The sequence below is a fragment of the Lynx rufus genome, unplaced genomic scaffold, assembly GCF_022079265.1.
Source record: "Lynx rufus isolate CCGP_SWC_20201006 ecotype Redwood Valley unplaced genomic scaffold, mLynRuf1.p SCAF_25, whole genome shotgun sequence".
Classification (NCBI taxonomy): Eukaryota; Metazoa; Chordata; class Mammalia; order Carnivora; family Felidae; genus Lynx; species Lynx rufus.
Window position 1 is genome coordinate 17,542,011 of NW_025814840.1, and position 27,911 is coordinate 17,569,921.

The 27,911-nt window shown below is 45.4% G+C and overlaps 1 protein-coding gene and 1 pseudogene across 5 annotated transcripts in view; one reads left to right on the top strand and one right to left on the bottom strand.

Annotated features, from left to right (window-relative positions):
- COG2 (component of oligomeric golgi complex 2) overlaps positions 1-27,517 on the bottom strand; it is a 46,364-nt gene extending 18,847 nt beyond the window's left edge. For 3 of the 5 annotated variants that reach the window (XM_047088647.1, XM_047088645.1, XM_047088643.1), the window contains exons 1-8: positions 27,357-27,517; positions 14,452-14,613; positions 13,252-13,317; positions 11,005-11,085; positions 9,217-9,320; positions 6,576-6,684; positions 5,844-6,023; positions 4,054-4,178 (exon numbers count right to left, since the gene is read on the bottom strand). In XM_047088647.1, coding sequence (XP_046944603.1) covers positions 4,054-4,178; positions 5,844-6,023; positions 6,576-6,684; positions 9,217-9,320; positions 11,005-11,085; positions 13,252-13,317; positions 14,452-14,613; positions 27,357-27,428 — 899 coding nt within the window. In that variant the 5' untranslated portion in view covers positions 27,429-27,517. The other 2 variants (XM_047088646.1, XM_047088648.1) reach the window with 2 other exon arrangements.
- LOC124518583 (rRNA-processing protein FCF1 homolog) lies at positions 21,354-22,018 on the top strand (annotated as a pseudogene).
- Positions 27,518-27,911: the final 394 nt, after the last annotated feature.

Genomic DNA, 27,911 nt, shown 5'->3' on the forward strand with positions numbered 1-27,911 from the left:
TGAGTTCGAGCCCCGCGTCGGGCTCTGGGCTGATGGCTCGGAGCCTGGAGCCTGTTTCCGATTCTGTGTCTCCCTCTCTCTCTGCCCCTCCCCCGTTCATGCTCTGTCTCTCTCTGTCCCAAAAATAAAATAAAAAACGTTGAAAAAAAAAAATTAAAAAAAAAATACCACTAAGCTCTAAAGCCCTGTAAATCATGCTAATTTGCCAGTTACTAACAGCTTCGTGAAGATTAAGCTATCTCTAAGATTACCTTCAGTTCTCAAATTCTATGACTATTCCATGTAAAATCTTGATTCCAAACCCTGATGCAAAAAAACTTGTCACAGTCGTGTTTTCTTGTGTATCCATGCTTTATTTTGCCTTTTTTTTTTTTTAAGCAAAAGTCTAGACTCTGGATTTCTAATTCACAGACTCAGATGAGAGGCAACACTGAGATGAAAGCATTCACTCAGGAGCCAGAGTACCTGGGTTCAAATGGTGGGCCTTTTACCCTCTGTTTTGTTTTCTTCACCTTTAAATTGAGATGACAGGATGGAGATCAGAGCATCTTCAAATGGGTTAATATTTGTAAAGCATTTAGGCTTGTGCCTAGCATACAGGAAGTGCTGTGATAGTAGGGCTTAAATATATAAGTAAATAAATAAGGCAGATTGCTCAAGTTTTCTCTTGCACTTAAAGACACAAAAATAACTCCTAGGTAAATACTATCTCACTGAATGCTCAGTTTTAAGATAACTTTCTTTAACAATGGCCAGCAATTCAATATATGGTCTTTTTTTAAGTCTTTATTCAGGTAATCTTCACAACCAACGAGGGGCTCAAACTCATGACCCCGAGACCAAGAGTCACACGCTCCTCCGAGTGAGCCAGCCAGGTGCCCCAATATACGATCTTATTTCGGCAAAACTGGGAGTTTTGTAGCTACATTGCGATATGAAATTGGGTATTGAAAATAAAGAAAAAAGGGGCGCCCGGGCGGCTCCGTCGCTTAAGCGTCCGATTTCGGCTCAGGTCATGATCTTGCGGTTTGTGAGTTCGAGCCCTGCGTCGGGCGCTGTACTGACAGCTCAGAGCCTGGAGCCTGCTTCGGATTCTGTGCCTCCCACTCTCTCAAAAATAAACAAACACTTAAAAAATTAAAAAAAAAAAAAAATGAAAACAGAGATAAAAGCTTTCCTAATTTTCCTCCTTAGCAAAAATTGCCAGGAAAGATAGATTATCCAGGAAGCCAGGCCTTACTGGCCAGCAAGGGCTACCAAACAATCTTACTATAGTTAAGTACTGGTAAGAAATCACTGGCCGGTTGGAGGAGGGCTGGGGAGGGCCAACAACATGTCTATTTCCCACATACCCAATTCCACACCTCGCAGTCTATACTTTCAGCCATGCTAAGAACGAGCTCTATTAAGGTACCTGGAGAAGAGAAGAATAAAACTGGGAATTTTAAAACTACAGATGCACAGAATATAAGCAATATCAAATGACAAGATCCCCTCATCCCCAAAGCAAATATCTACTTAAAGCCCCAAAGAGAAAACTTACATCTACAAGATTAACAGCTGAAACAGATGACTAATGAGAAAAGCGAATCCACATTCTCTGGAAGACAGATCCTGCATGCTGCTGCCGCTACAGATATAAAAGGCATATACAGAGGGCGACACGAGGGAAAAAGAACAGAACGTGCGAGGGAAGCACCGAGAGTGGGGAATCCTGGAGGCCGGAGCCGAGCGAGGGCAGGTCAGGGCCAGCAGGACAAAGGTGCCTGAAGCAAATGACGACCTACCAACGCACGGATTAGATTCCCCAACCCTCCGAGGCTTCGACGTGAATTCTGCCATGCTGAAAACTATGGAAAGGCCTTCGCAAAGCTTTGAAACTCGGCATTTTCAGGACCAAGACTGGCCTTGTCGAATCTAATGACTGTTTTGTTTCGGAATTGCGGCTTCCTTAGTTTTACATCACGACTTCTACTGATTTCTTACCCCAAATCCAAATTCAACTAAATCTTCATGATGACTAAACACAAGCGGCAAACCAGGCCGAAATCACGTGGTGGGAATAGAGAGGGTACTTCAAAGGTCAGGTGGCATATAGTTTTTCTTTTTCTTGTCTTTCCAAAGAACAAAAGTTCCCTTTCCAAAGAACAAAAATTCAAGACCAAATGCACTGATTGCCTACTTCGTAAAGATCTGAGACCTCCTCTGCCTTTCTGACGATGAAAATGGACCAAGTCTTTCATTCTGCAAACACGGGGAAGTCGCTATCTTCAAGACACGGTGACAGGTGAGGAAGGTGTGGGCAGCGCGGAAGGAGAGCACATCCTCAGCCTCCGGGAATGACCCCTCCACAGAGGTTAAGAGCCAACATGTACTGGAACCGAGGACATGGTGAATGCTGAACATCAGGGGAAAGCGGTCTCTTGAAGGAAGTGGTATCTGAGCGGGAGCTCAGATGGAGTTGACAGGTTAACCAAAAGCCACAGGCAACGGGAAGCGCAGGAGGCAACGAGGAAAACCACAGAAGCCCCCAGTACAGATCTTCCTTGACTTACGATGGAGTTACATCCCGATAAACCCCTCGTAAGTATATCATGAGCTGAAAATGAAAACACACCCAACCTACTGAACATCAGAGCTCGGCACACCCTACCTAAAATGTGCTCAGAACGTTCACAGCAGCTTGCAGGCGGGCAACATCACCTAACACAAAGCGTATTTTACAACACAGTGTTGGCCACCTCATGCAACTTGCTGAAGCCTATACTCAAAGTGAGAATCCGGAGGGTTTCAGTGTGTCAGTTGTGGACCCTCGTGATGGCGTGGGTGCCTGGGAGCTGTGCTCACTGCCACTGCGCGGCATCACAAGAGGGGATCCTACTGCGTATTGCTAGCCCGGGAAAAGATCCAGATTCGAAGTCTGCGATATGGTTTCCGCTGAATGCGTATCGGTTTTGCACCATCGTAAAGCCAAAAAGTCCTAAGTTGAACCGCTGTGAAGTCAGAGATCTTCTGTACAAGTTGTGTTAGGGAAGGTCAAGTGCTACAGTTTGGCCAGGGACCATAGTGGTACGGGGTGGGGTTGCGGGGGCGGGGGTGGGGGGTGGAGTTCCACAGTAGAAAGGTCTACAGTGGAGAACCACCAGGACCAGAGCCTCAAGGACCTCACGGGCTGTGCCAAGAAGACTGGATGTTCCTCTATAAGCAACGAGAAGCCATTAAAGACTTACGAAGGTGGCAGAGCTGTGGGCAGATATGACAGCCAAGGGCTGCAATGAAGAGGGACAGGTGGAGCCAGGGAGGCCAGGAGGGGAGAACCTGTTATTCCAGAGAAAACATGACAAAGGCCTGGACCAGGGCGATGGTGAAATGGAATGGGACATTTATGAAGCAGAACTGGAAAGTCATGGAAATTAAGTAAAAGAATGTGGGGAAACTGAAGATAACCTTAATCACTATTAGCATAAAACTTATTGAATCAAGCTGAGGGGCGCCTGGGTGGCTCAGTCAGTTAAGCGTTAAGACTCTCGGTTTCAGCTCAGGTCATGATCTCGCAATTCCTGAGTTCAAGCCCCGCATGGGGCTTGCTCTGACAGAGCACAGAGCGGAGCCTGCTTGGGATTCTCTCTCTCTCTGCCTCTGCTCATGCTGGCTCGCTCGCTCGTTCTCCCCCTCTCTCCCTCCCTTAAAATAAACTTAAAAAAAAAAAAAAAACCCAACTTGTTGATTTAAAGCTGAATTGATATTTATAGACATCAGAATAATGGAAGGAAACCAATTTTGATTTCGAACCCGATTAAGGAAGAAGTATAGAGAAGGTAAAAGGGGTTTTGGATTCAGAGAAATGCAACCTTCAAGATTAGCTCCTACTATTAGTTCCATTACCTAGAAACCGAGGCTAACAACACCCGCCTCATAGCATTGGTAACAATTAAATAGGAAAGCGCACTCGTTCCCAGTTCAGACAAGACAGCCAGTAAGCAGTACGCACTGGGAGCCACCAAGTGCAATCGCCGAGCTGAGCTGACCGGGAAGCTCAGCGGTTTCAGTTACCTGGAGATGGCCCCTCCTGTGACTTCTCGAAGAAGGCGGCAATGGTGAGGAACAAACTCCAGGAGCTTATCATACATGATCTGAAGGCCGTTCGGATCAGACTCAACAATCTGCTCTACAATCACCTATCAAAAGGAGCATCATTTGTTTTAAAGCACCTAAAAGAGAAGTATGAACTATATACTACAGAGGAAAGAACAGAGAAAACCTTAAAAACACAATTCCTCTCTGCCCACCCTCCTCCCCAGCTGACATGCCTTCGAAACAGAAGGTAAAGCACACCTTCACTCAACATCGGCTCCTAGGGTTAGGGGACACAGCTCTGACCCGGGGGAGACACAGGCTGGGTGACAGAGACTGGCCTAGAGCCGAAACACCACACACACTCATCTGCTTCCCGTCTTGAGCTTGAAAGCAAAATACTGTGTGTCCCGACAACAGCTCTGTACTGTCTTGACCTTGGCCTAGCCGACCACCACCAGATTAGGGAAAGGGTTGGGACAGAGAACGATGGAAGAAAACACATTTTATTTTACTTTATTATTTTATTTTTTGTGGGAAGGTTGAGAGTCAAGAGGTAAAGAAAGGACAAGCACACAAACTTAAAATACAAACGTGGCCATCGTCCCTTTAATATGCCACTGAAACTTAAAATATTTTCTTAATTTGGCACATTAGATGAGGCTCAATGAAAAAAGCATACATTAGGAACTACCCTACTTCCACTTACGGATAAAGCATAACGTAGTTAATCGGTCTTTTTCATCCCCACAGAAATAGCCATGAAATAGAACAGGATACACACAGGGAACTGGCAGATCATTTATTTTTAGTGATCCTAATGAAGTTGAGAGGCTTACTGAAATTAAGCCTTAAATTTCACTTTTACCAACAGGATTCACTGTCCCATTTTAAAAATGGAAGGCTTTCATCCTGAAGTCACAGGGCTTGGAAGCTTTGTACTGACTGGGACAGGAAGAACATTCACACTGACAGGTGACTGCAAGAGGGTCTTCAAACACTGAGGACTGGCTTTATGGCTTCTATCGGTTTGAACCAGACGGAACTGCCATTTTCTAAGCCGGAAATTGTTGAGTGTTGGCAACCTTGTATGATACGACCTATATTCTGGCTCCTCAAAGGCAGGATATACTCCCTGCCTGTAACTTAACTATACCCTGATAGGTGAAGGGTCCTGGACAACCAAGTTCGGGTTTAAGGTACTAATCTGCCCAGAAAAGCCCTTCATCTTTGAACATTCCCTCCTTCCCACTTCCTGGCCTGGCAGACGCCCCCATGGTTTTCAACACTTAGGCCCAATCTATTCTGGGAAGACACCTCCCTCGCGGACTTTCCAAGCTCACGGGGCTGTCCGCACACTCCGCCACCAGGCACGTGCTGCGGAGCGGTCATCGGCCTAACTGTTCTACTCCTCTACCCTGGCAGTGCAAAAATGCTTTTTCACAACCTCACTGACGTAGAATTGACACAACTTAAAACTGACCTGCAAATGTTCGGATCCGGACCTTCTCCCTAGGCAAGACCCTCGTCCCTATGGTATTAGGATGATCCCTGGGTTATGACATCACTAGAGAATACTGGAGAGCATGCTCGGTTCCTGGCACTCTGACTGTAACCAACGGGGGGACCGAGCTTTTCCTACAACTGAGAGTGCGGTAACTATGAGTCTGTACAGAAAGATCTCTGATCTATCCCCCCACAGCCAGTGAAGAAGCCAAGTCCGAGCAGATGCTCTAGGAGCGTCTGAACAAAGAAACGAGTGCACACACCTCATCCACGTAGGGTTTCACTAGAACTTGACCGACTAAGGCCTCGGCATCCCGTGTCTTGTCAATTGTGGCGTAGGTCCGTAGGCAGTGCCGTATTATATCAACGTTGGAAGTCCGGAGACCTTCTAAGAGCAGGCCTTCCAGTGACTGCTGTAACATGGCTGTAATGCCGGCTATCCGCTGCAAGCAAAAACAGCTGTAAGGAAAGTTCCAGGTAGACCAATTGCTAAAAATTCAAATATGTATCTAACAGACCTCCTATTCTACTAGAATATACGTAAGATTAAAAGATTAACATTTTCTGGAGAGTTAACAGTGATATCTCTTCTCCCCACGATTTCTTTACAAGTAAATCTTTGCTTCATCTAAGAAATGACAAAAAAAGTTATTTTCTTCTTAAGCTACAGAGTAAATCCGACAAATGTGTTCAAACCCAGCCAAGGGCTTTGGGTAAATTAATTCTGACTACCTCGTACAATGTGTCGAGTTACATGAAATTCAGAATTCATTTTACTCGTGTAATTTGGAGAATATGCTTGTGACCTTACGCAAAATCTCTCTAACATGACATGAGAGAAGCAGGGTCCCCAGAAACAAAAACTGAAAGAAAAAATTCAACGTTGGTTTCAAAGTCCTCTACGGCAACAATTATCAGGGGCAATACGAGATTTAACTAAAATCATTCAGCAAATTCCCAAACAGCAAACTGTGAAAATCTAAACCAACACTTACCGGTCTTACTTTGTCCAAAAGAGGCATGCCTTTGCTTTGAACAGCATGAAACTGTAACTGGTTAAATTCTGTGGCAATTCTCTCCAAAATCTGTCCAGTCAAAAGTGGGCTAGTAGAGACAGTTACAGAAATTTAGTTCCCAGAGTTATTTAACTTCCAACAGACGATATCACCCAATTAGCAACAGGGAGGCTTTAGCACCCACGGTGTCGTAACTTTTCTTCAGGGTGTTTTCTCCCACGGACCCCTTGTCACAAGGTGAAAGCTAACGTACCTTCCGTGCTGTGGATTTTCGCTACAAGCCGTAAGCATAGCATGTTGTAGGCGCGGTGGGGAGGTCGTCACGTATAAGCAAGCCATTGACACTGCCTGGCCCCAGCCACAGGGCCCACACGAGCAGCAGGAGCCGGACCGGGGGAGTGTGGGTGCAACTGCGTGTTTCCACCACATTCCTCAGGCTCTCCCATTCATGAGGTCTTCATCTCTAACCCCCTCCTCTCTCTTGCCCTTTCCCATCATTCATAGCTGAATCCTCCTCTTCTCCACCTGCCTCATTCTCCCTCCTTCCAAAAGACCTCTAATACGTCTCAGGCACCAAATCCTGTTGTCCCTTCAATAAAATAAAACTGGCCCTCCAGCAGCAATAAATGAAACACCTCAAAGTAGCTTACTTTAAATTTGCGTGTACCAAAGAGCAGAAAGAGCAATCCACATGCTCCGGGTCCTACCGAGAAAACACGCGTTTGTATCGGCTACCACGTGTAATAAATGTACTCCCCCTCCCTCCAAACACATTATAAAGCATCAACATCACTTAAGAGGAAGCTGAATAGTGAAAGATGAAAACCATAAAGGCACTGAAAGTACCCGCTGGGCTTTTCTAAGGCATCCCACATCTGACGAGGCACAAGCAGGCAGTGAGGGGAAAACCCACACCATCAGGAAATACAAAACGCTATATGCAGACCAGCGGTGATCCACCCGGCCCTGTTTCCGCAGCATCCAAACGAGCGTAGAGGGAAAGTGCCCAGTGTGACCAACCCCGAAGCTTAACCTCTAACTTGAATAACCTAGCGTGGACGTGTTGTTTACCAATTATCTCAACGTCTCCTGGCCTAGGAAGCATGATCTGTTTACTATTCACCAACATGGCTCTGGTTTTCCTTTGTCTACAGCTGAAAGCTGCTGTTCAAAAGGAAAGAAAAAAGCCTCAAAGGTGATTCTGAGCAAGAAAGAGCATAATATCTATTACATTAAAGGCAGAGTTGCCAAAGGAACAGTATTACAGAAACAGAAACCACTGAGGGATTTCTATCGAAGGAACACAGCAGGAACGGGCAAAAACAAAGAAAACTGGAAGGCGCGCATCGGAGCAACAGAGAGGCCGAATGAGGATGCGGCTAGAGGGACCGTCAGCAGAGCAGAGCAGCTGAAGACGAGCCGGTTCCACTAGACGGACGGGAACGGACGTTCCCGGGGTGTCTGATAAGGGACGAAGGGGTCAGGGGCACAAGAGCAGTGGGCCGAAGAAACACACCCGGCAGGCAGCGAGTCCCCATTTTCACGTCTGGATTATGAAAGGAGGCAGAGACGGAGGACCCGAGAACCCCCTTCCTTTGGGATGTCTCCTTTCTTTACTCCATAACGAGAGATGTGGAGCGTGGGGTCTCTGGGGACCCTTCCGAATCTAAAACATTAGTTCCTAAAGCTAAGAAATCCCCCATGCCTTTTTGGTGGGACCAAACCTTTGAACTCTAGGTATATTCAGTTTGGCTGTGGGTGGTGCTGCCTCAATGATCCAGTATTCCTCGTGGAAAAACGCTATAGCTATCAGGGTGATTTCAACAAGACAGCTCACGTTAAACCCAGATTTCCTAAGGGGGAGGGCCTGTGTATGCCAGGTATGGCCCACAGTCCCTCACTGGCTGAGACAACCTTGCACGTGGGGTTGCTGTCAGCCTTACACTCCAGGGGACACAGGGCACCGAAGGACCTGGACTCGGGCTCCCCAAGCCTGCGTTCTTCCCACTGTTCCACAGCGCGTCCCGCTGGTGCCGCCGTGCTCTGACAACTCATTTTCCGAGTCCCTCATCTACCCGGCTGATTGAAAATTCACACTAAGAAGGCGGTTAAGTCGCAGCGTAACACAGAGAGCGGTCATCTTTTTCTGATTTCAGAAGCTTTTCCTTCCTCATTTGTATATTTCACCTAGACGTGCCCTATACTGTTTCTGTTAACGATACAATGCTGGTGCAAAACACATCAATGGTTAATACTCTGGGCAGGTCTAGAGAAAATCTGAGAAAGATGAAGGCTATACCTTGAAGATCAACAAGGATTTTGCTAGCTCTTTAGGGAAGGGGATTCCAAATGTAAAAACTTTCCACGGGAGGCACACTGCCTCTGACCCCCAGTGTTGGAACTATATGGCCTAGGACCACAAAGGGTTTAAAATGACGTATAATAAACTTTACCATTTCATGCACTCTACTCTCCCGGAGCTTTGTTCGAAAACGCTAAGCTACAGACGTGGATTTTCTCCTTATTCAGAAATGAATTCTAACTAAAACGAAACAAAACAATATTTAAACTGGATGTGAAGTATTAATTTACGTGCTATTTAGTAAAAAAAAATACTTACCTGCTTGCTTCTAGTACAGACGTTTCTTTAGAGCTTTGAGAATTTAAGATTTTTTCAATTTTTTCAACTGATCGAATAACTTGTATAAGCCTCAACACGCACATCTATAAAGATAAAAATTAAGCAAACAAAAAAAGTTATTATAATGTTTAACCTTAATCATCTTGTTTTCCATGCTAAGTGCCAGAAAATATAAAACCAAAAGTCAAGTTTGAATATATAGAGCATCCTACATTTTGAATATTTCTATAAAACACTGAATTGCCAAGAACGGAAATCTTAATTTTGGCTTTCTGGAACAAGCATATTTCAATATTCTACTGCAAATTAGTAGTAAAACACACACACACACACACACACACACAAACGAAAAACCCCTAGACTTTTGCTTTCTCACGCTCTGTACTCTTATTTCTTCTTTTTCCCACCCTGAATCTCTCTATGGGCAGTCCATTTATTTTCTTATGGCCCTTTCTTCACCTTTTCAGTTTCTGATCGTACTTATCCTCTCGGTTTACATGCGCATGATACACCTATATGCCCTAGTGTCAATTCATTGAAGGCATTTTATGCTACAAATATTGCCAAGAGGTTGAGGGATGTTATAAGAACTCTTATCCTTAAAAGAACGAAAAATACAAAGTCACCCGTTAAACAAAGAGTACCTGAGAACCCCTCCTGGGAGCTAGACATTCTTCCAGACAGTGGGGACAGCAGTGAATAAAACTAGAAAAATGTCTGCTTTCATGAAGCTTACAGTCTTGTCTAGAAACACACCACATGAATTCTTTGGACAAAAGCTGGGAGAAGATGTAAAGGAGAAATAGACAGTCTCTAAAATAAGCTTCTTTCTCCCCCGTGAGATTTAAGAAAATATGCTAATAAAGGGGCACCTGGGTGGCTCAGTCAGTTAAGCATCTCACGGTTCCTGAGTTTGAGCCCCACATCGGGTGAGCACGAGCCCCACTTTGGGTAAACTCGAGACCCACTTCGGGTAAGCCCCACTTCTCTCTCTCCCCCTCACTTGCTCCCTCTCTCTCTCAAAAAATACTGAAAATAATAATAATAAAATATGCTAATAAATACATGTACAAAACACTGGATAGAGTCAGAAGTCTGGAATCCCAATTCCAACTCTGCCCTGACATCCTTATGATCATGAATAAAACCAGGGCTGTGAAGAACAGGTGTCGAGGATGAAGGCGTGCCCTTGCTGTGATGAGCACCGGCTGACGTACGAAAGTGCTGAATGACTACATTGTACACCTGAAACTAATATAACCCTGTATGTTGATAACTGGGATTCAAAAACCAATAATAAGAGCTAAAACCAGAGCATAAAGAAAAAAATCAGAAAATAAAATTAAAATCCAGGGCCACTAAACAGTAAAGGCAGTGCACGCAGACGTGTATTTAAAGAAGGGAAACGAAAAAAGAAACAAACGTGGCCGAGCATGAGACAGCAATACTCCGCCTTTTCTAGAACAACTAACCTGCAGTAGAATACAGGGGTGGAGAACATTTACGTGGCTGTTAAACCACCAAGTGCTCCACTGACATCAGTTATTATTATTTCTTGTTCTGGAAAAAGTGAGGGACCTTGAGACCATGTGGGTACCTCTAAAATTCCGTCTTACTATTTCAAGTAGATAACGTGACATTATAATGCGAAATATGCACATGCAAAAGAGCTTTGAAAACAAAGCTGCATAGTACTGACAAGCATGAAGGGACACAAGGAGGGGACACGTAACCGGCACGTAACGTGGGAAATCTACTAAGGGATACCTTTTTCTTCCTGATGTCCTCTTGCTTACACATCCGTTCATCCACTGCCCGAATGCCTTCACTGACAGATGACCTGAGGCTCTTTAAAAGCATAAACAAAGTATACTGCAGAAACTGTTCTGTAACATGATCAGGTTTATACATTTAATTCAACCTCACAGAACTTAATACCTGCAGACCAGTATTATGCAGACACTGACAATAACACGAAATATCAGACACAAATGTTGTTGAGGGTACTCATGATTTAGGGGCAAAATGACATAAAGCCAGGGTTGCACTGTATTAACGGCCTGAAGAATAATAATACATATACAGTGAATGTCATGGGTGGTCAGAGTGGAGAATAGGTAGTCTGAAGCAAAGTACAGAAGAGTCTGGAAAAGGGGTGGGACTCAAACCCGGCTCTGAAGCCGTGCATGGGCGGAGAGAGGATCTTCAGAAGACAAGAGGTAAGAAGGTGTAGACGCGTCCACACTCAGGGTCGCAGCCATGCACCCGGGTGCGCTGTTGGCTTCGTTTTGGAGAGAAGTAGAAATAAGGGAGGGGTCAACTCAGGAGGACTTCACTCAGATGAGGGCTTTAGACGGGATTCCACACATTCTGGAGAACTAGAGACTGTTGAAGCGCTGACCTATCGTAGGAAATGTTTTGGAAATATTAGGAATCAAGGAGTAAGAACAGAATGGCCAGGAAAAGGGAGAGCTCACAGGTGGGGAAAGAGGGCCGGAAGCTGAGGAATGAAACCAAGATAAACTGGACACATCACAAAAATTCTACAGAAAGGTGAATTATTTCACTCAGAAAACATCATGAAATACCTACTAGATGTCAGCTGTCGTGACAGCACATGAGGATGCAACAACGAAGACAGAAACAGTCTTATCCGTTAAAGATCTTAGAATCTCTCAGAATCTTAGATCTGGTCTCTGAGTTGGGACCAGAAAGGAAGGTCAGGTCTGTGGCTCATTAGGACAAAAGCAGCTATAAAGACGGCTGTGGAAAAGGAAGGGGATACGGTGCTCGCAGGGACGAGGCAGGACAGGAACCTGTGTGCGAGGCGAGAGCAGTAGTCGGCAGAGCAAATCTACCTCTGGGGAGAGGGGTTTCAGAGAGGAGCGGAAGGCCAGATGAAGGCTGGGCTCGGGGGACACCACGGCTATGGGGCTGGGGAGGAAGGGGCACACCAAGGAGGAGGCAGGAGAGACACGCGGCAGCAGGCGTGGAATCCAATAGTGGACCACAAAAATCGCTCTTCCCTTCCGGGGGAAAGCATCTCAATAAGATTTTGTAACATTCAAATGAGACATAAACAAGGAAGAGTATTAGCTAGCTCGAGGCACGGCTCCAAATTTCCCTCTTCTATGAATTCTTTCCTGCCTACCCCTCCTCTGGGCTTCTCAGCACTGACATTGCTGGGACTCCACGTTTTTTCCAGCTTTATCCATGCACCGGGCCTTCCCTTAGATCATCTTCCACTTCTAGTATCTCCTCAGGTTCCAGGCGCTGTCTTATGGGCTGATGCACGAGGCCACTCAAGCTAGGGGTGACATACCCAGGACAGGACGGTGCAGAGCACCAAGTTCACAACAGTGCATCCAAACAGAGGGGTCGGGGGGGGGTGGGGTGGGGGGCGAGTCAGGGCATCGACACAGACTGGGGGGTGGGGGAGGACAGGACGGCACAGTTTTCTGTTGGAAGTGATGCCCTAAGTTCCCCTCCGCTGTTCACCAGGCGGAGTTCCCATTCCCAACGTCTGGGAGTGGGGAGTTCTATTCCCACAGCAGGGATTTTCTCAGAGAAACATTATTAGATATTACATCTATATCATCCTTCGGTTACATGAAGGATTTCATAGCTGTACATTACTGTCTGGGCGGGGAGGGGATACTTACAAATTAGGAACTGTTCAAATGAGCCATTCAGAAGCTGGAAACCACTTACATGGGAGTCGGGTGGCATTAATAAGTTGAATTTGGAAATATTCTTCCTCTCCCCTGACATTTTAAGGCTGTCTACTCTGAGAATCTGTCTTCTTCAGATCGAACATGTTTTTTAGGTCATAATACCACATGCAAAAATAGAAAATCATTTACAACTTTTCTGAAGGCAAATACAATAATCATGAAACCATGAGAAAACAACCACTGCACCACGAGCTGACAGATGAAAGGAATTCTTCTTGGAGAAGGCAAACGAGGACCACATGCTTTCCAGCAGCTTGTTTTATACTATGTAGGGACTTACCAGAACTTCTTCTCGTAACTGTCCCAAAGGCACAGAAAGCTGATTGAGGGCCTTGTCCATGCCAACCTAAAGGCAAAATCACGTTGGCACACACACATCACAATCAGGAATAACAGTGAAGTATCTTTTAATGATCAAAGCAGTACTAGACTTAAGTTATTTTTTTGGTATGACTGTATTTTGCTGAGTAACTAGTTAAATAACGGAAATGTTACTGAGCCATCAATGTTGTTCATAGAATACGAAAAAAATCTGTTGGTATACATGAAACTATACAAACAAGGGAAGTCCTAATAAATGAAACCTTCAAACAATTTGCCTTTAGATGCCATTTTAAATGAATGTGAAAAATTGTAATGGAAGGGGCACAGCTATCTGTCCGTAATTTATGATACCCAGCCAGTTGATGTGAAAGGCCAATGGGCTATGTCTCTCCTAAGCATCATTATAACCCTTGAGAAAAATCCAAATTAAATAGAACAGAAATCAAATCTTCTGGGTTTCTAATCCCACTGGAACATTTATATTAGGGGTATATTTCCCAAAAGCAAATATGCCTCATTATTTTAACGCTTCTTGAAATCCCCACGGAGCTGCCGACTTTCGGCAGATTTTAAACAAAATGAAGTAAGAACAAGGAGACTTTTCTGCAAATATTATAACCCAAGCATTTCTAAACAGCTTTCACAAACACTTGACATGCTCACTACAAACCCTTCTTATGTTTTTATAAAACCACGCCTTCTAAATATCAATACTGGCCCACGTCCCCTCAACCTAGCTCTGGCTAACGCATCCACCTGAAAGTAAATTCAACACTTCCTTCAGAATGGTTCGTATCTGCTCTTGCAAATTAGCCTCAACCAAGTAAGACTTCAGGGTAATCACTTAGCAACTACCAAAAACAACGACTCCGATATTCTTATCCTCTGCTGTTGACTTCTTTACTAACGATTTCAAAAAAATAATCAAGCTAGAGCGGCCTGAAATGAATTTAAACACTAGAACCAAACAAATGCACACCAAACAGTTTAGTTATTTTACTCGTGAGCTTAGTAATCTCTTTAGGTTTTTTTTTTTTTTTTGGTGGGGGGGGGTGGCGCAGGGGGAATCGACTTTCTGAAAGCTTTCTTTTAGAAATCTACACTCCACTCTGAAGAATAAATATGGATGAGAGGGCCTTGCGGATTTCAGGCTCACCAAGTTTGTGGACAGGTTGACAAAATCCGCGTAGTCTTTGTTGATGAGCTCCACCATGGCTGTTTTGAGGAGTCGGTAATAGAGTTCCAGGTCACCTCTCAGTTCCTCCAGCTGCACGCGCTTCCGGCAGTCGGACACGAAGTGATCCACATCGAAATCTTCCTGAAAAATCAAACCACAAAGAAAAATGATCGCCAATGACATCACATTTTACGTATAAAAATCAAATCAGAGGGGCGCCTGGGTGGCGCAGTCGGTTAAGCGTCCGACTTCAGCCAGGTCACGGTCTCGCGGTCCGTGAGTTCGAGCCCTGCGTCGGGCTCTGGGCTGATGGCTCAGAGCCTGGAGCCTGTTTCCGATTCTGTGTCTCCCTCTCTCTCTGCCCCTCCCCCGTTCATGCTCTGTCTCTCTCTGTCCCAAAAATAAATAAACGTTGAAAAAAAAAATTAAAAAAAAAAATCAAATCAGAGACAGAGAGAGAAACGCCATTCTATTCATTTAGAAGGGGCTCTGCGGCTGCGCGGGGTGGGGGGGGGAGTGTCTAGGGACACACAGTGACACCAGGGCGCCTGCTCACGTCACAGAGGTGCGGGAAAGGGGGCCTCACCAAGAGCATTCTCTCCTGCTGCCTAAGTTCCACAAGGGATTTTTTTTTATTATACATTTCAGAGGCTCGTCTCAAAACAGAAACAGCCTTTGCTTCTTTATTTTAAATGTAACAAATGCTCAATGGCAAACTTTCAACCAATAAGGAAATAATTACATTAAAGAGTGTAAAAAATCATCTGCTCTCTGAAGCTCTACGGATAAGCACTGTTCACGTCGCCCCCCCGCCCACCTACTATTTAACATTGTGATTCACATCCTCCCAGACTTGTTGTATTTTGGTCTTTTCTCTTTAAAATGTTAAGTTACTTTTTCAAAAATGGAGATACAACGGACACATAATCTTTCAGGTGTACAAGATAATGATTTCATGGTTTCATCTATTGTGAAATGATCACCCCAAGACTAGTTAACATCCATCACCACACACACATTTTTTCTTGTGATAAGAACATTTCGGAGTTACTCTTAGCAATCTTCAAATGTACCATATGGTATTTCCTAGAAGTACATGCTGTATATCACATCCCCAAAACTTATCTTACTAACTGGAAGTTTGTACCATTTGACCCCTTCATCCATTCCCTCCCCACACCCCTCCCCACCACCTCTGGCAACCACCAATCTGTTCTCTATGACTTCATTTTTTGTTTTTGTTTACAGATTCCACATATAAGGGAGATGATACGACATGTGTCTTTCTCTGACTTATTTCACTTAGCATAATATCCTCAAGGTCCATCCATGTTGTGGCAAATGGCAAGACTTCCTTCTTTTTATGGCTGAACACTATTCCACTGTATATACACACATTTTCTTTTTCCATTCACTCGCTGATGGACACTTAAGTTGTTTCCAAGTCTTGGCTGTTGTAAATACTGCAATAAACATGAGGGGCCTGTGAGCGTAAGCCTTGCTGGTCACTGGAGCCACATGACCTAGAGGAATCCCTTAGGTGGCGACTGCAAAACGTGGACACCAGATGAGCATTCAAGCTTCTTTTCCGGAGATACCAGTGAGCAGGGGGAGGCAGAGAGACGGCACAAAGGTAACACCTGCCAGTTCCGTCTTTGCAGACTAGAGTGGGCCCCAGATGAGTGTTAAATTAGATGCCAGCCCGTCAGTGCTCTATGATAAGCAAATGGGCCTCTTTTACAGAAAATTTGAACCTTTTCCAATCGGCTACTTCTGTGCTGAGTCCTGGAGTTGGGGGACTCTACTCACGTGACTGCTTTAAGAACTGTTTCTCTGTTCCCCACAGCCTTGTGGGTCTCACGGATGCAAGCCTTGTTGGCTTTCAAAGCTAGATGTTCTGGGGGCTTGTGTCTGAAGTGCAGGTCTTAAAAGTTGGGGTGCTGGATGTGGGGTTCAAACCATTGCTCCTAGGGGCAAAGTCTGGATTGTGAGCTCCCTCCAATTGTGGGTCACTGTGCCAGGGGTGGGATTTATGGCAAGACTGCATCTCACTTCAGCGTAGGTTGTTTCTTTATTCACCTAATGTGTAGGAGTCACTCAGCTAGTTTTGGGTACTTTTCAGAGGAAACTATTCCATATGTAGCTGTAGGTTCAGGGTATCCGTGGGAGGAGAGGAGTTCAAGATCCTCCTACACCGCCATCTTGAACTGAAACCCAGACCTTCTTTATGTGTCTACACACACACACACACACACACACACACAGCAGCTTAATATTCATGTTCTTCTCAACTGTTATTTCCCATTTAAAAATGTAACTTCAATGTCTTTTCATAAAATGTATACATTTGTATTAATATTTTACATGGATGTTAAGTGTTCCATTGAACAGATGTTCAGAACCTTTCATAATCAATTTCCAAGTACAGGTCTCACAGATTAGTTACACTCTTGTTTCCCCTTTATTACATTTTGGTGCCCCTGGCATAAATGTTAACATAAATGCTAAGAACCATATGCACCATTCCTTAAGAGTTACTTGTTTCAACTGACTTTCTTAATCAGCCAAACACCTACCCTGATAGTGTCAGAGAAGAGCAATTCATACCAAACCATAATTTCACAGCCATCTACTGAAAAACCACCTGTTTCTTAAACTGGGGCCAGAATTAGCCTGGACTTTTGCCTCTTGAGACCACCTCAGACAACACCTTACGTTCATGGCTATGAAGTACATCAGAGAAGGAATGCAGAGGCAGAACTCAGCTCAGAATCCTGGCCGTGCTACTAACCAGCTGTATGCCTTTAGGTAGATCATTTTTCCTGCCTCATTAGGTATTCTCTGAAGTTCTGAACTTGACGATGGCATTCTAAATCATGTAACTCAGACCCTTGAACAAATGCTACTAGGTAGCATCAGTTCTCAACCTGCCATTTATGTATTTGTTCTCAGATAAACAAATGTTGCTCAACACAAGACTAAATCTCTTCCCAGTAATCTGTGAATACTGAATTAGGCAGCTTTTGCTGTGACAACAAGCCCAAACTCACAGCGGCATCGAGCAACAGACACATTTCACTTACCAGGAATGGTTTTACTCTATAGTGTAAATCTGCTAAACATTTAAAAGGAAGACTTTGCAACCCATAGACTTATGGTCAATTGATTTTTCAAAAGATGCCAAGACCAATGGCTGGGGGAAGAAACAGTCGTTTCAAGTGCCCACTGCAGGGACAATATCTACACACAAAAGAATGAATTTGGAACACCAACCTCACACATGCACAAAAAAGTAACTCAAAGTGGATCAAAAGCTTAAATAAAAGAGCAAAGACTGTAACACTCTTAGAGAAAACAGAGGTGAAAATCTGTGTGACTCTGAATTACATAATGCTTTCTTAGACATGACACAAAAAGCATAAAAAATAATCGGTAAACTGAACTTGATCAAAATAAAAACTTTTGTGTGTCAAAGGATACTACTGAGAGAGTAAAAAAGACGACCCACAGAATGGGAGAAAATATCTGCAAATCGTTTATCTGACAAGGATCTAATGACCTGAATATGCAAAAGCCCTTATAGCTCAACAATAAAAAGAGAAATAATCTAATTTAAAAACAAGCAACAGACTTCAAACTGATATTTTCCCAAAGAAGACGCACAGATGGCCAATAGCACATGTAAAGATGTTCAACATCATTAGTCTTTAGGGAAAATGCAAATCAAAACCACACTGACCTACCACTTCCCACCCACCAGGATCCAATAAAATAAGAAAAAAAAAAAAAACAACAAAAAAACCCAGAAGACAAGTGTTGGCAAGAAGGCAAAGGAACTGGAACCTCCTGTATTGCTGGCGAGAATGGAAAATGGTGCAGCTAATGTGGAAAACAGCTCAGCAATTCCTCAAAAAGTGAAACATACAACTACCCGGTGATTCTACATCTAGGCATATACCTGATAGAACTGACGACAGATGCTCACACACAAAAAACACTCACAGCATCATTCATAACAGCCAAAAAGTATCAACAACCCAATGTCCGTCCATTGATGAGGATACTTTAAAGGTGGCGAAGCCTATCACGCAGCCAAAAAAAAAAAAAAGGGGGAATAAAGTACTGTTACGTGCTGCAACATCGATGAACCCTGAAAACATTCTACTCTAAGGTTAAAGGAAGCCAGATACAAAAGGTTGCATATCATATGATTCCATTTATAGGAGATGTTCTAGAACAGGCAAATCCATAAAAACAGAAAGTAGATTAGTGGTTGCCAAGGAACGGGGGGAGGGGAGAATCAGAGCTGATAGGTTTCTTTTTGGGGGGAAGGACATGTTTTAGAATTAGACAGTGGTGACAGATGCACCGTGGAGTAATGTACTAAAAACCAGTGAAGAATACAGTTTAAAACGGTAAATTTTGTATCACGTGAATTACAGCTCAAGGAAAAATGAAACAACTTAAGCATCAACAAGTCAAATGTGCAGATACTTTAAAAAATCTAAAGTAACACTAATTTAGAGGCGCCTGGGTGGCTCAGTCGGTTGAGCATCTGACTTCGACTCAGGTCATGATCTCATGATTCATGAGTTCAAGCCCCACATCAGGCACTGTGCCAACAGCTCAGAGCCTGGAGCCTGCTTCAGATTCTGTGTCTCCCTCTCTCTTTGTGCCTCCCCAGCTTATGCTCTCGCTCGCACTCTCTCTCTTTCTCTCAAAAGTAAATAAACATTAAAACCTCCCATGTCTGAAAAGCTGGAGGGAGTTAAGACTAGCGGTCTGTAAGCCCTGAAATAAGAAGAAAAATAGTTTCTCTTTATCCTCAGCGGTATTTCCTGCTTGAACCCAGGTAAAGTACAAATGCCCCAAAAGGCCAGAAGTTGTGAAATCACAAGAGGTGCTAGAACACAGGATATTAAATCAGCAAAACAGACCAGTTGCAGACAATTAAGAACCATTAACCACTAGAGTAGCGGTGACATCACTCAAATTTAAAACCAAACAGAGTTTAAAAGTTGAGCTACTTTAATGCCTTTGCATTCCGGGACGGCAAACAAAGACGAATACAAAATAACCAGGGAATTAAGCATTTAAAACTTACCAAAGACCCAAATATCAGTATCCTTAACACGGTGATAACTGTGCAAGACTGTGGAAAGATCAAAATGCTCTAAGCTGCCAAGCAGAACATTCCCCCAAATACATGGAAATGTAAAGTCACTACCTACCACATCCACAACAGAACCCCCCGCCCCCCCCCGCCCCCCCCCTCGCCCCAGGCACTACCATTCTGCATCTACAAATTATGGGAGGTACGAAGAAGGCACACAAAATTTATGATCTCTGCCCTGAAACAGATTCCATTTCATTGAAACACAAATACAAAATAAATGCTAACCCACACATTACATAAAATACAGCTCAAAAGACCTAAGAAATTAGTGTGAGCCCATGTGTGTTTCCAACCTTCTTGAAGACCAGAGGACAACAGAGACGAATAAAAGTCCTTGTATATCCCCAAAATATTACTTAAATATTGACCACGCAACTCGAGCTCTGCTCTAAAACCTGGGGACACAGCCATGAGAAGGTCTCCGCTCTTAAGGAACATATATTCTAATGCAGAAATGAGAAAACAAACATGTAAACAAATAAATGTGATACTAATGAATAGTGATCAAAGTTACAAAGAAAATGGGACACTGTGAAGGTGAGTGATGAGACAGGGAGGTACCTGAACTTGCATGACCAGGAAAGACACAGAACAAAGACATCTGAGTTGAGATCCAAATGACACGACGGAGCTGGCCTGGGGAAAGTGTGGGAACAGTGTTCCTGCCCGAGGGAACAGCATGTATGTAAGAAGGTCCCTGGAGCTCTTCCCTCGCATCCCTGTCCTCTAATCTCTCACTGTGGCAGGGTGACGGGCACATGACATAGCCTAGGACGTGTGCCTCCCAAACACAACTTTATTTGGTTACTAAGCTATTCAAGCTTGAGAAGTTTAAAAACATACGCTAATGAGTGCTTTCCACCATCTATAGACAGATCATCTTAAAAGTATCATGAAATAGTAACACTTAAATTCTAAGCAACATCTGTTCTAACATTTTGTTGCTGTTGTTCCAACATTATTTTAATCAATTTTATATCGAACTCCTTCGTTCCATATATATATACATGTATATACCCGTTTGACATACTTATGAGAAGGCAAAGGAAACCTATATTCTGTAAATTTATTCACCCATCTAACAAGTATTTGAGCACCTAATTATGCTCTGTTCCAGCTGATTTCCTCTCTTTCTCTCTCCTTTTCCCCTCAATTTAACACTAATCATAATCTATGTTGGGTTTTAGTTTACTTTTTCAACTTAATTTCTTGAGCTATTTAGTGGAACTATCTAGTTCCAACGTTCTCAACATCGGTCGTACGTTAGAATTGCTTGAGGAACTTAAAAAAAAAAAAAAAAAAAAAAAAAAAAGCCCAAGCCCAAGGAGCACCTGGCTGGCTCAGTCGGCGCAGCGTATGACTCTTGGTCTCAGGGGCGTGGTTCGAGTCCCATGTTGGGTGTAGAGACTACTTAAAAACAAAATCTTAAAAAAAAAAGAAAAAAAAGAGCCCACGTCCCAGTTTGTGATTAATCTGTTTAAATGTTTTAAGAAATTCGATGCTAAATGCTATCAAACTAGTTAAATAACAAAAAGATCTTCTTGCTCTCAAATTTTGAATATTACTAATAATCAATAACTCGGTAGGCTAGAAGTGCAACATTTTATTCAAATGAGAAATTTTATAACAGGATTACAAAGAGTGGATTCGAAAACCAAAAGCAAGGAAAACAAGACTGCAGCGTGAACACGGGGAAGCAAAAGCAAGAAAGTACGTGACCATGAAGCGAATGCTCAGTCTCTGAGATCAGAGGCTTGAAGAGAAGGATTAAAACCTAAAAAGAAAGAAAAGATCTCAGTGCACTCAAGGAGAAGTCCCCCAACACCCTTCCTGCTTATTCTTGTGATGCAACCACATCCTGGCTGATGCCAACTTTACCAACTCTTCAACGAAAGCCAAACTTGGCTTAGTACAATCAGTGATGGACTGCGTGTATACCAAGTGTATCCCCTGTAGAACGGACTGTGTAATGGCTGAAACTGAGGAATTCGGGCAGAACGAGTGGCTCTAAGGACTGCCAAGGATCCAAGATGTGAACGACGACCACGCACACACAAAGGGACCCATGCAGAGGACTGCTTCGTCGAGGGAGTAATTCAGTACAAGTTTGACACTGTGGCCTCAGTGGACCCAGACCTTAAAGGAAGGATCTGGAAGATCCCTGGAGTTCCCATCACGTACATTTCTAACCACAGGTACAGTGTTGAGCGGATGCCCGATGATTATGGAGCCCCTCAGTTCTATTTCTTAAAAGAGAGGGTTCTTGAGCCTTCCTTTACCAACTTTTTGCTTCCATTTTGTACAGCAATATGCCACAGCATGAATTATCCTACTTACCCATTTGCTCTGTTACGAGCGGAGTACAGTTAAATACTCACTTTCTGATGTTGTTTTGAAACTGACGTTTTGTATCATTTTAAATTTTGTTGGATCTTTTTATAAATCAGAGGACTGCTCACATAAAAAAAAAAAGATGAAAATCAAAAGCAAGGACAACCAAAAAACCACTTCTTTTTGCAAGAACCTCATCTTGCAAAAGTGCCAATCAAATAAACTTTGTCCAACGTCACTTACCTATCGTCCAAAGTAGTTCACATCAGTAAACTTTTCTATGAAAATGAAATGTAACCTAAGTTCTAGATGTGGCTAATCCCAATTTTTTTGTGGCAGTCAGTCTCAAAAATATTACGATGTCTCAAACTGATGCGGAAGAGAAAGGAATCTTTTCATCGAGACGTGGCATCAAACTAAGAAGCTACAAGGTAGAGCTCTCAGCTCCTGTGAGATGAAGGCACTCCCCGGGGTGGAGGTCACTGGGCATCGGCTGCGGACCCGCTTTCAGACTGTCTGCGTTTCACCACTTTCCCCTTTTCCTTCTCTGTCAGTCGCTCTGTCAGTTTCTAGGTGCCGTCAACGAAGTCCACCTCGAACAGGCCACCTTTTCCCTCTCGTCTCATCTACTGTACCTAAGCTATAGGCCAAGAGTCCAGATCACCAGCCTTGTCAGAATTTCTTCTAAAATAGGAGGCAGCCCTCGATCTCTTCCGTACTGGTGGAATGCAGGCATTCAGACTCTGTGCCATCTTCTGGGCTGTTCTCAATATTCCGATTATCCCACTTCCCAAAGTTCCCACCTGTGGCCTCTGGAAAGGAACACGTTATACAGTATTATTTCCCAAGACTGAAGCATGGGGGTCAGGAGATAAGGCCCGTGATGTGCCCCCAAATAACTATGTGACTTTAGGGGAAGTCATGACACCCCAGGCCTCAGTTTCCTTGTCTTCGAACCGGAAAAAGTGACTACCGTCCTTCTTTCACAGAAGCATGAAATGTCAAGGGCCGGAAGAGGCTGCAGAGATTATGCAGATACTGGGGAAACCGAAGCCCAGAGGCAAGTGATCGGTCCCAAGTCACAGGCCAATGGACAGCAGGGCTGAAAGTGGGACCCACTGTCTCCAGGTCACAGCCACTCAACCAGCAAAATACAAGATCTGAGCAGCTGGTCATTTTTCCCTTTTCTATTTCCCCATTAGAATACACGCTCCTTGAGAACAGGAACGCCCTTGACACACTTCCTGCTTCAATATCCCCAATTCACCCAATTACAATAAGGGAGGAGCCTCAGTGACTCACCCCCTAGATCTGTATTCTCTTGTAGATGCTTACAGTCACCATAAAGAGGGTTCCTGATGGCGCTTCTCATTAAAAAGGTATTGTGCGCCTACCCAGGGTGCCAACAAAGCCACCATGCGCTGGGGGTGCAGGAAAGGAACTGATACAGTTCAGAAGAAGCAGACTGGCTCAGCATAGAAACGCACTACACTGCCTGCCAATCAAAACTATCCCGCAGGGGAATGAGCCTCTTTGAAATAGGTTCAAATGTTTCGGAAATGTTTCCTCATGAGCCTGGGGACTAACCAGCCACCTGTTACACGAGACCAGATACGTGTTTCGAAAAGAGCGCTCTGCCTGTAGTGTAGACGAGGGACTAGAAACAGGCGAGGACGGGTGCAAGGAGACCGGGTAAGAGGCCTTGATGGTGTGATGGCCAGACAGCACCGTGAAGGTACGCGAAAAGATGGAGAGTAGATGGATTCAAGAGGTATTCAGGAAGCGAAATCCACGGGACTTGGTAACAGACTGGATTTTGGAAAGGCGACAGAGGGAGGAGGGGACTTCCGGTTTGCTGACTTACAACTCGATGCATGGTGGAGCATGTTCTGAGACGGGCAATAGGACAAGAAAGCTGGCTTTCAGGGGAGGAGGTGCTCACCAATTCAGTTTCGAACATGGTAAGTTTGAGGGACCACAGAGACATCCAAGAAGAGACAACAAATGCAGTACATAGGTTTGGAGCTCAGGGGACATCTGGGCCAGAAAGAGGCATCTGCCTCCCCTGCCTACAGCTGGTCACTGAAGCTGCATGAAGGGCCACCTGGGGCAAGGAGAGGACACGTGACTGAGCCCATAACCAGCCATTCATCAGCTACAGGAGACAGGAGACGGACCAGAGAGAGAGGAAGAAAGCCAGAAAGCAATGCAGAACATTTGGTCTGCCGGGAGGGCAAGTAAGGAGACAGAAAAAAGGCCAGCGGGATTGACTTACATCCGGTTAACTTCGTTAAGAACTCTTTAATGGGATGAGGGTGCCTTAAGAGCGACAAGTGAGAAAGTAAAGATGACCCCTGAGCACCGGCTGTGATGTGCTCCAGTGTCAGGGCGACCCCTCGAGGCGGGAGGGCCAAGTGGAAGAGGCTAAAAGAGGAGCAGGGGTGCAAACCAACAGGAAGGAGTGCAGAAGAGGATGCGAACAGGGTGCTGAGGAAGCAAGAGGGCACGGGCTCCAGGCGTGGGTGAAAAGCTACCTGGAGGAGGGAGGAGAGCCCCTCCACAGACCAGGGAAGGAGGGGAAGGGAACAAACACAAGGATGGGCTTGTTATCAGCAAGACGGAGGAGTTCCCATTTGATGGCCGCTATTTTTTCTGTCAAACTGGAGATGAAGTCATACATCGGGATGGAAGGGGAGGGCCATGACGTCAACAGCACAGCCACGCCAACGGGTCTAACTTACCTTGGTCGGCATTGCCACTTTCTCTCCCTACTGCCAACACCTTACGTCCTATTCGTCTGTGAGTTGGCTGTCAGGCCTAAGGATCCTGGTATTTTTAAGGTCACAAAGAATGATGTTGCCACCCCCTCGGCCCCAAGTGGCCCTTCCGGATCTGCCGCTCCTGTGTGTTGATCACCTACGTCTTTCACAAACCTTTCCCCTTCTCTGTGTTTCTCGTTAGGTCTCATAAAAACCACTGAAATAACTTTGTAAGCAGTCTCCTGCCGCCACTCAGCTCCAATGCAACAGACGGGACCACGTAACTTCCCGCTTTAAACCTGACTGTAACTCCACGATGAGTACTGTCTCCACTTAGACCCCTGGCTGCAGCCTTCAAGGTACAACTTGCAGGCCCACCCCATGCACCTGGCCTCCTTGCCGGCCTCTCTGGACTAAGGGTGGATTCTGGGCACACACGTTCGTCCTACCACCACGCTCAAGAGCCAATGCCAATGTGTGTTCCCTGGCTTTGTACCACCACGTCCAAATTGCTGGCTGGCACCCAGCAGGTGATCAGTGAGTGTCTGCTGACCGATGAGCAACTGCTACCACTGCCCAAGGAGGTCCACCTCGCGTGTGACCGACTGAGGGCCCATTTCTAGTCAACTGACCGGATTGCAAGTTACCTCCGCTCTCCCAGTGAAAATACGATTTTCTCTCCCTCTCCCTCGGGCACAAAACCTCTCCAGTTACAAAACGTGTAGAAACAAAACGCCGACGGGAAGCTCTCCACCCATCCTTTCTGCCACGGAACTGTAACTTCTAAAACGTCCCTCTGAAGGAAACCCACGCTGCAGGTAACCTTTATCTCCAGGTCCCACCCAGAAAATCAATAGCAAAATACACAGAACAGCTGTTCCGTGTATTTTCCTTCTACCAACGAAGTGGTCACGTTAATTAGCCCTACAGATTGTGTGGCATGTTCGGAAGTTTTAGAGCCGTGAGAGAACACGGAGCCGCTGGGATTCCAGCCACTTGGCCAGTGTGCTCTCTCCCTACCTCGAAGCGCTACTTTAGGACTTCTATTCTGAGAGTTCTATTTTCTGAACCTGCTTTGACCAAAAGCATTTTGTCAGCTCACAGTGAGAAACATGGCGGGGCTAGGGAAGTCTGAGAAAATGCTCCTGTGATGTCTCGTCATCATGTATCCTTAGTTAGCAAAGGGCTTCCGGATCAGTGAATTCACTTTGTACTCTCTTTTAGACGTTCCATTCGAGGGGCACCTGGGTGGCTCAGTCGGTTAAGCGTCCGACTTTGGCTCAGGTCATGATCTCACGGTTCGTGGGTTCAAGCCCCGCATCAGGCTCTGTGCTGACAGTTCAGGGTCCGGAGCCTGCTTCAGATTCTGTGTCTCCCTCTCTCTCTGTCCCTCCTCTGTTCATGCTCTATCTCCTTCTCTCTCTCTCTTAAAAATAGATAAACATCAAAAAAAAGTTTAGACATTCCATTCGAGTTACACCTTTTATTACAGTGGTTTAGAAACACCACTGTACAAGAACAAGAGTACCTTCTTCCTCGGTCTAGACAGCCCTATGTATTAAAAACAACAATGGCCACAATACAGAGGATCCAGATAGAAATGCCTTTCAAGGCCAGAGTTTGGGAGATATGATCTGAATGCAAATACCAAAAGCCGGTTAACCTTGAAAAGGAAAAAAAAAAAAAAACCATATTGGGACTTGAAGCCACCAAAAAATAAGACGCTTAAACTCACTCTTTCAAAATTTTAGGTGCCTACAGAACCAAAACTTTTAACTTTTTAACACCGAAGCCAGCTACTAAGTGGTGTCAAAAATCCCAATCCTTAAAAAGTACACATATTTTTTTTTTTGATAGTTTAAGTACAGACCCAGAGGGATACACAAACTGGGTATGCAAAGTTCCTCCTGGCTCTGATTCAAATCTTGGACATTTTCAAGGCTGTGCTTTGATGAACCTTTATCGTCAGTAAAACGTTCTCAGTTTAGATCTCTAATCGGTACGTTTATGTCCTACAATTATCCGCAGACAAGTTTCAAGTTCACCTTAGGAAGAGAAATGGGGCAACTTTAGAAAAGGACAATGGTCCGCTCTGTAGCCCTGAAACAGAAGTAAGGACAGTACAGTCTTTATATCTCTCATTCCAGGAGCTGTAGACGAATGTCAGGCAAAAACTTTAGATTAAGGGCCTTTTTTACCCGACCCGATCCCTGGGTGAGCACGTACGTTTAGAGACGTTTTCAAGACACGCTCACCGAGCTTCTAGGGGCAAGGCACTGGCAACAAGCTGCTGTCAGGCAAGGGGGCCGGCAATCTGACCGCACCCCGCGCGGTAACAGAGTCGGATCCTAACAGGGGCGTTTACGTTTAGCTCAAAACTTTCAGGCCTTTTCACTCCGTATGCGCGATTTCACAGAAGTGCTGTCTCCAGGCTGCACCTACCAAACCCGAGGCCAAGAGACTCACTGCGAAGCGCAGCGAGGTCCCAGCCGAGGGCCCGTCCGCGGCGGGCGCGGCCCGGGAAGCGCGCAGGAGAGGCCCGAGGAGAGGCCCCGGAGGGCAAAGGAGGGCAGACCACCCACGGCCCGGCTCCAGGGAGCGGAGCCCCCGGCGCGCACCTTCATAAACTCGTCCTTGTCGAAGCAAAGCGTGTCCGGCCCCTTGGGCAGGTTCATCCTACTTTTCTCCATCCCGCCGGCCGCCGCCTCTCGGCGCCGAGACTCGAGCGAGGAGAAGCAGGAGGCTGCGCGCTCGGACGCTGCGGCCGCAGCCACGGCCAGTTTCCACGGCACAGAGGCACCGCTTCCGCCAACATGGCAGCGCCCGCGCCGTGGCCAATGAGCGAGGACGCCGCGGGTCCGCCTCCGCCTGCGGCCGCCAAGAGCGGCGCGCGGACCGCCGCCGCTGCTTCGGCGGGTGGTGCTGCCCCCTTGCGTCGGAGGGCGGCACTGCGGCCCCGCGCACGCTTCCTCCGGGTAGCCCAGCTCCGGGCCAGGCGGGGTGAGCCCGGGAGGGGACCGGCGGGAAGGGTCAGGGGCGCTCCCTCCCCACCCCACCCTTTTCACTGGAAAATCGGCTCGCAGCCCGTGTCTTCTCCCTGAGATTGTTCCGCGGAGAGCATAGTCGTGGGCGGATGCTGGCCCCTTGGTTCTGAGGCCGGTCTCCCAGAGTTG